We start from the raw sequence: 8,358 nt of genomic DNA on the forward strand, positions 1-8,358 counted from the left end.
CCCCCCCCCCCCCCCCCCCCACAAACATCCGGAGCATTTATACACCGACCTTTTTGTTCTGTGACATGCTGGAGATCCAGTGGGTTGGAGCAGACTTGATTAATCAAGACCGTTCTGCATGTGAGCTGACACGCATTGTGCTGCTTCGCGTGCAGTTGTATAAGCGGCAAAATGCACATCAGCGCACAGAAAATGGCGGTGGTGCACTTTGGAACTAAAACACCTGCGAAGTGTTAATTCAAAAAGCAAGCTGCTGCCATTTTCTCAGTGCTGACGTGCATTTCACCACTTACACAATTGCATGTGCCACAGTGCTGGCTGCTTTTAAAAATGCCTGGTGCTGTGGCGCAAACACGTACAAATGCCAGCATTACAATTTATATTGTTGCCCCTAGCGTTCTAGAATGCTAATCTGTACAGAATACTAGTGGCAACAGTACAAACTGTAATGCTGTATTTTCTTGCATACTACACATACCTTTTTCCCAGAAATCAGCTGCTAGAATTTGGGTTGAATGTTTTTAAGTGAAGATATTTGGTAGGAATCAGCTCTGTGCATGCTGCCTCACTGGGGCTGAAGCTGGCTTGACAGGGGCTGCTGTTCTGGTGCCCCCTCTAAATTAGTGCCTGGAGCTGGTACCCCTCTTGGGGCGTGGGGGGCTCCCAATTCCCCTACTGCTGGGCTCCCTAGGTGCCCTGTATGCTCACTGCGCTGCCTATGTGTAGGGTTACTGTTCCTTTTTTCCCCTGCAGGTGCTGCCACTGACATGGCAGGACCCTCTTCATTGGCGTCAGTTTGAGGGTGTCCTGAGGCTGGATTCTGCTGTATTTTTTTGCTTGCCATCCGCATAAACAGGGGCAGCTGTAGCAGGAGGGAGCAACAACCTGTTTTTTCTTGTTTACCCCTGGCAGGCTGGCTTTGTTAAAGAGGACACCCTCATGCTGCTGCTGGGGAGACCCTGCTGTTGAAGGTGGAATTGTCCAAAGTGAAATGGAGGGGAGGGGAAGGGAGGAAGGAGAATGTAATCCTGTGCTTACTGAAGTGAAACCCTCAAACTGCTGCTTACAGACGCTTCTATTGCAGATGCTACTACTGAGTCCATAGCTAACCAGTAGGGGACTAATGCAGCAGCCACAGGCTGTTGCTCCCTTCTACTGAAAACAGAGAACATGTCTTATCTGGGGTGGGGTAGTATGTAAGTTAAAAAAGCTGTCCCTGAAAGGGGCTACTCCAGGTGTGGGCAAAATGCAGCCGGGGCCCACCAGGCTATTCTATCTGGCCTGTGGGGCCCCTAAAAAATTTAGAAAATTTAATATTAGTCTGCCCTGGGCAGCCTGTCATGCGGCCCTCGATGGCTTGCCAAAACTCGGTAAACGGCCCTCTGCCCAAAATAATTGCCTGCCCCCGGGCTACTCATACAAACCTGCGTTCTCCAAGCCTCATTTCTTAGTTATCTGTTGATCTGTCTGTGATGGTTAACACTTTGACTACCAGATTTGTTTGCATATGAATCTTGTAAAAACAAACAAACAAAAACTGAGCACAAAATTAGGTTGTTTGAACTAGGTCCTGAGAAATGGTAGAGTCCTGTGGGCCTAACTCTTATCCAGTTTACAGTGTGCATAAATCAAGAGTCTCTACGCAAGTCAGTTATGATTTTGCTCGTATAACTCTAGTGAAAGTGAGATTGGAATCAAACCCTTTAACTCTTAGGCATCCTGCCTATAATGGACTTAGGTTTTCCTCTTTCTATGAAATTTAAAGTTGGTAAGGAAGTTGTTTTCTTCTTTCTCTTTCTTCCTTTCTTTTTTTGCCTTTAAAATTGAATTGGATTCATCCTGTATTTTTGTTTTCTCTGTCTTTTTCTAAGCTAGGAAATAACTTTTTATAGAAGATGTTTAATTAGGGCTTCTAAAGTAATACAAAGCCTTGACACTGTTCAGTAGCCACAGGGAACCATAGTTAATCACCAAACCTAATAATATCATAGAAGTTTGCAGAATCTGGTTTGTTTGTTTTTTAATCATGTGCAGTGAAAAAACTAGAGATTGCTTTCCTGGAGCTTCCAGAAGAAGCTGAGGGGCTGCTCTTCTTTCATTAGACTACAGTATAACCACTCTAGTGTGCATACATAGGTGGTGGATGTGCTGAAATACTTTAAATCAATGGTCTCCAACCTTTTTATGGTGAAGATCACTTTTTGTAAGTAAAGGGCACCCCAGGATCTACTGCCCCTGTCCCCCGCCTCTTGGATAAGCTTCCCCAGGCTCTGACCCCACTTATCCAGCCCGGCCCAGGCAGCAGGGGCATGACAGCCCAGCCATGTGCGTCCTGCCACTCCCGATTGTGGAGCCTCTAACAGACTGAGATTGACTGACTGATTGGTGACCACTGCTTTAAATACTGACCTGAGGATATAGTTCCTTTGTAGGACATACTGCTTGCTTGGTGGTGAAATAAAGAAATCTTGACGTAGATGAAGAAGTTGCTAACAAATTATACTAGAATTGTGTTCTGCAATCAAAGTGTATATTCTCTGCTTTAAACCAGCTGACCATAGGATGGCTAGGTTTAATATCTTTTGGATGTATTTTCCATCAGCTGTTGACAGAACCACCAGTGAAAGTTAACAGGTTATTAAGGTGCTTTGGAAATTTGAACACCAATTACTTTCACATCACTGGCCTCCATCATCCTAAGTTTTTGAGTAGTGAAATGCTATGTCTTCATGTATTGCATTTTAAGTCCATGACAAGCAGTCCTCAAACAGTTTCCACAAGAAAAAGGTAAGGCTGTAGGAACATGTTAGTAATTATGAGCGTGTACAACAGAACACTGAACAACTGCATTAAGACTGACCCCTGGACAATTATGACAACATGCAAGTGGTTGGTAAACACAACTGGAAACACATTATAGTAGAGACAGCACATTGTAAAGAACCTTGTTCATAATTGAAGTTTTTTTTTCTTGTCCAAGATCTCAGAAATAGCCAGAGATTTCCTGAACAGAAATGAGCAGGAACTGCTTAATAGAACTTGGAATGGAAGAAACTGCACTGCAGAAACAATGGAAGTCTGACTTGGACACACGGTAGATTGGCTATTCAGTGTTCTACTGCAGAGGTTGTCAACCTATGGCTTGTGGGCCAGATCCAGCATCTGAAAGTCTAGTATTGTCCATGTCTTAATAATGGTACACCAATCCCCTGCTTTTACTCCAGTTGGCCTTGCTTTTTGCAGAGGGATGCTCTTTTGCCCCTTGTCTGCCCTGCCACCTCTGTTTGCTGTTGCTGCTGAATCAGCCTCTCCAAGTTGTGGCTTACCTTGTTTTTTCGCAATGGCTGCATTGCGGGTGAGAGCTGCCCTCTGTACACATTGGAGGCGGCTGGGGCAGCAGCAGGGGATTGGTGGTTTATGGCAGTTGCTGCACTGCAAGCTGTGGCAAGCTGCTAGTAAAAGACTGCCAGCCTCTGTTCTACTGCATTGCTTTTGATTTTATTAGAATGAACAATGCCTAAAAAGTTAAACCTGGTAAATTCAGGTAGGCTATGAATGCATATTTCTTCTGCCTTTTGGAATGTACCAGATACCTCAGATGGGATGGCGGGCATGTACAAAAAACAAACAAACAAACAAAAATCGCAGCTTCCTAGTGAAGGGTATTTCTGCACATTCACTCCTCGCTCACTTTCCATGTTCAGTTATCCATTACATTCACAGTGCATTCAGAATTTGGATTGGAGCTGAAGAATGACGCTGAAAGAAGTCGTAATTTAAGATAGTTTCTCACAATTTGGAATGGCTACGGTTTTTTAGCTTTTGGAAATATAAAGTTAGCACTCCCTCTCAAGTACATTTAACTCTGCTTTTATCAGCGTTACAAAAGGTCTCCTATAAAATGGAAGCTATTGAAAAGTCGTCTGTTAGTCAAACAGGTGTTCTGTTGTGGATGCCCAGGAAGAACTGCTAGTTCTGAGAGAAATCAATTTAGGATTCTCTTGTAAAATATTGCCTACTTTCAGTTTCCACAACTCAAAGTTCATTGCAGGAAAAGTTGCTTCTTAATTTGCACTTTAAAATACGTTGATCTTGCTGTAAATGGATTAAAAAAACCTAACTCATTCTTAGCATTTGGCAGAGAGAGGGCTATATTTTGTCTGATACTTTTAAAGAGAGAACATATGGAATTGTAGACACTCCCCCCCCCATCACACACACGCATTGGACTGACTAAAATAGCTTCTTTCCATATGTGTTTTTTCCTTACAGGTTTTTCATGACTACTAGAATATAGGCTGTATATGGAAAAGAAAACCCAAGCTAAGCTTAGAGCTTCTAAAGGGCAGTAATAGTCTAAACATTAGAAAATGTTTATTTCAGTCTTTCTGAGGCGTTGGTCTACTTTGGATTTTTATATTTACATATACACACTTTCTTGAATTTGTGCGGTAGAGTTGCTCTTCACTGAGTTATAGAAACTATGTATTCATTTTTTATTTAAATGGGAGCAGAGCCATTTACATTTTGAGTGTTACTCAGAGGCACTGAGCACCCTCACCAGCTATTACAAAAGGACCTTGTACACGTACAGTTCTTACAATCTTTATATAACTTTCTACATACAAATTACATCTTCATAGGCTTTATAAAATTAAACACAAGTTCAGTGAGAAATAGTGTGGAATAGAGGGTTTTATATGTAAAATTAAAGAGCCTGAAAAATAAGGAGATGAAGAGGTTTTGCTAGGTAGGCAGAGATGGAATGAGAGAGGCTTTTTCCAAGCTTATTTATCACTGACTTCCATCCTACCAGGTGATCACAACCCTCTCCTCCTTTTTAAAAAATAAATTATTTGTGCTAATCTGATTTTATTTTTTGGGGGTTTTTTTCTCTTAGATAATAAATACCAATATACAGAACAGAAGCCCTAAACCGGGGCCTACTACACATGAACAGGAACTGAGTTTTTTCTTAGAAACAGGACTCCAAAGAGCACATGTTTTGTATTTCAAGAATGGGTAAGATTTGACTTTGCATCTTTTTATTTATCACTTAAATTAGAATATGATACTGACAGATACCTAATTTCTACTTTATTACTGTACTAGAAATATGTTAGTTGAAAATATTTTATTTAACTAGCTATACAGCATACCTTATTCTGTGCATCTTTTACTATTTTTACTTTAAAGTGAAAGTAGTACTATTTAAATAAAATAATTGCAGTGTTTTCTTATTGATCATTATTATATGTAGGAAGTTAAAAGAATGTGTGAAATTTCTCTTTTGTGTTCAGGTTTCATTAATGCAAGTTATTAGAAAAGGCTGAAAACAAATTGGTTTTACAACTTTTTTTTCTAAATCTCTTCAGTTATCACTTATTTTAATATTATGCTGCAGGATTAATGTGCATGAAGACAAACAGTATGTATATATATCCTCTCTGTACCCACTCTGTAGATCCTTTTTTAGATTGTGCATGGGAGATCATTTATAATTTTGTTTAAAAAAATAAACATTAGTCTAAAGGTAGATGTAGAAATACATCCCAAACATTGCAAAAAATGAAAAAAGGAATAAAACCCTGTATTTATTTTTAGCACTTCAAAACTTGGCATATTGGGCTTTAAGTACATTTCTGGCATTTGTTGAAGATGTAATTTATCAGCTAGTTTCCTGGGCTGATGTTTTCTCATTTAAAAAAAAAAAAAGTGCTCAAACTGAAATCCTGGTTCTGTTGAACTCATTGAGAGTTTGACACAGCAGGATAAGGGTAGGGTTTTCATCTAAAAGTCATTTTGTATATTGTTCAAATGAAAATAAACAACTCCATTGGGAATGAGGAGTTATGCAATGCTGTAAAGAGTTGCGGCTTTTGATCCAAGTCATGCTGGTTGACTTGCAAAGGCTCAAAGCTTTGAAAAAATATGATGGCTTCAGCATGGAAATTGTCAGAGTTTTAGAAGTTTCATTCTTAGTGTATTGAAGTAGTGCCCCAAATAGAAATTTGGAAACCATGCATTGTAGTTTGTGGTTTTTTATCACTGAAGTGTGGGGAAGAATGGGACATTCTAGAAGCTCCATTTTTTTTTTTTCATTTACCACCATTGGAAAAATACTGATAGGTTTCCTTCGTACATGACCTACAGTACAAATATAAAATGACTAGTAATGGGAATTAGAGAAAAAATAGGTACAGGCTCTACACTTCTGAAAAGTTGAATGATAGGGATTGAAATACTGAATGAAATCATCCTTTATCTGGGTAGAGAATCTTTCTTAGTCCTTATCAGTTGATGTCTGGCACATGCTCTGGAGAGAGGTTTTTTTTGTCCCTTAAATATTTTGGTCTAGTATAATGTTTTTAAGCTACATACATTTGTGGTCCCTCTTTTGAGATTAAATTCCTGGCCTCAGTGGTCAGGTCTTAGCATGCAAGCTGGGGAAGAAAGATAGCTCCAGTTGTCGGGTGTCAGTCTCTCTAAGTTCTTCCATTCACCTCCTTCATGACCTGAAGCAAATTATAGTTTCCCCTTGTAGAAAGCATGTATATCGGATTCCACAAAGTTAAAGGAATTGCAGATTTCAAATAATACTATTGATGTCAACATTATGTGGGTATGATGGACACACATAATAAATCTGTTGTTCATTCATTGTTAGGTACTTTTGCATACCTGTGTAAGAGCTGCTTTTGGTTTTGTTGGCCGTCTCACTTTTTGCATAATGGGAGAATGTCCAAACAACTTTGCATAAGATATTTCCACTAACAGTTTCAGTAAACTCATTTCAATTTCCATTTAAATCATTATTTTTCAAGTTAGGTTTATGTGAATATCCCTGTACTTGCTCAAATTAAACAAGGTTTTTTTCCCCCCAGGCTGGGGGGGGAGGGAGAAGAGGGGAAGTAGGTCCTCATTTTATATTTGCATATCAGCAACCCCCTGTCCCTCACATATAATACATTATCTATCATTAAACTGCTGCTAGAAGCAACATGTACTCAGGCATGGAGCAAATGAAGCTGATTGAATGGAGCCCAAGCTGAGTTTGCCCATAAAACACCTGGCCCATGTGGCAAACATACTGATGGGAATCGTGTGTGTGTGTGTGTGTGTGTGTGTGTGTGGCCTTTAATAAAATAAACAAAAACCAGACAGTTTCTCCCCCAGGAAGGAACTGGCACTGGGCCTGGAAGTACTGCGATATCAGGTCAGCACCAGGAGGGCTAGTGCCAGCCCTGACACCCTCCCCTTGGTGCCAAAAATACTTGATTGTAAAGAACAAGATGCTGATGGGAGCCTTTACTTATGTATGTATTTTTACAAACATTATTAAAAACATTTATCTTTTTACCAATGCTTCATAGCGCAGAAACAACTATATAGCTAGCTAACTGTATGTTTTTTATATGAAACCCTTAAACAACATGCATCAACTTCCTACAAAAACCAAACCCTTACAGAAATCTTTTTCTTCATACAACAGCCCATGAAAAAACTTACCTTAGTAATCACCTGAAGCTCTCAGTCCCACTCATCAGTCTCTCTGGTTTAGTGAAAAGAAAAAAAAAAAAAAAAGCATGTCCAGTTTTTTCCTCCGCTTCTTCTCCACCTCTTCCTCTCCCATCTCTTCCTTGTCCTGAATGATGTAGTATTTCAGCTCCAGCTTCAGACACTCTTTCAGTGAAAGCCAACCCTGTAAACACCCAGAGGTTTCTTCCTTTCCATAAACTAGTTTTAATACATGTTAAAAAGTCCTTAATAATGTTTTCTCTGGTCCCTTTGGTATGAATCCATATAGTACCATCTCCCATGCTAATGACAGGTTTATTTTGGTGACATTCAGAAAGCGCTGGACCTTTCCCACATCCTATTCCTATATTTACACTCCCAAAATGTGTCCCACTGCTGCTGCTTCCCCACACCTCTCTCTCCGTCATGTTGATGAGCTCCATCTTCATTGCATTTCTCTCACCGGCAAAATATTATTTACAACAATTCACCCTAGGTCAGCATGTTCACCTTTTAGTTGTTTACCTGCCACCACTCCCCACACCTTCTTTATTTCTCTTTCTGTGAAGTTTCTCACTGGCATCATCCTTTCTCTTTCCTTTACCTCGTGTCAATTTCTTATGATCCCTCAGTACCTCCAGCACTACCTTCCCTATTTTATAAATCTGTATGATTTTATAACACCCATGGATTCTTCAAAGAGGTCTGATATACTTCTTTGAGGTCCATTTCCTCAAAATTGCAGCTGCATGAAATTGGGTGATACACACTGCTTTTCCCTCTCCCTCCATTACCACCTTGCACAGCACGCTTACATATTTTGAATAACTGAACAAGCCC

At 40.0% G+C, this 8,358-nt stretch overlaps 1 protein-coding gene across 2 annotated transcripts in view; it reads left to right on the forward strand.

Moving 5' to 3' along the window:
- TTC7B (tetratricopeptide repeat domain 7B) overlaps positions 1-8,358 on the forward strand; it is a 258,616-nt gene that overhangs the window by 41,273 nt on the left and 208,985 nt on the right. For both annotated transcript variants that reach the window (XM_019518662.1, XM_019518663.1), the window contains exon 4: positions 4,901-5,022. In XM_019518662.1, coding sequence (XP_019374207.1) covers positions 4,901-5,022 — 122 coding nt within the window. The remainder of the gene's footprint in view (positions 1-4,900; positions 5,023-8,358) is intronic.

This window comes from Gavialis gangeticus, unplaced genomic scaffold (genome assembly GCF_001723915.1).
Source record: "Gavialis gangeticus isolate Ggan-Ray unplaced genomic scaffold, GavGan_comp1, whole genome shotgun sequence".
Lineage (NCBI taxonomy): Eukaryota > Metazoa > Chordata > Crocodylia > Gavialidae > Gavialis > Gavialis gangeticus.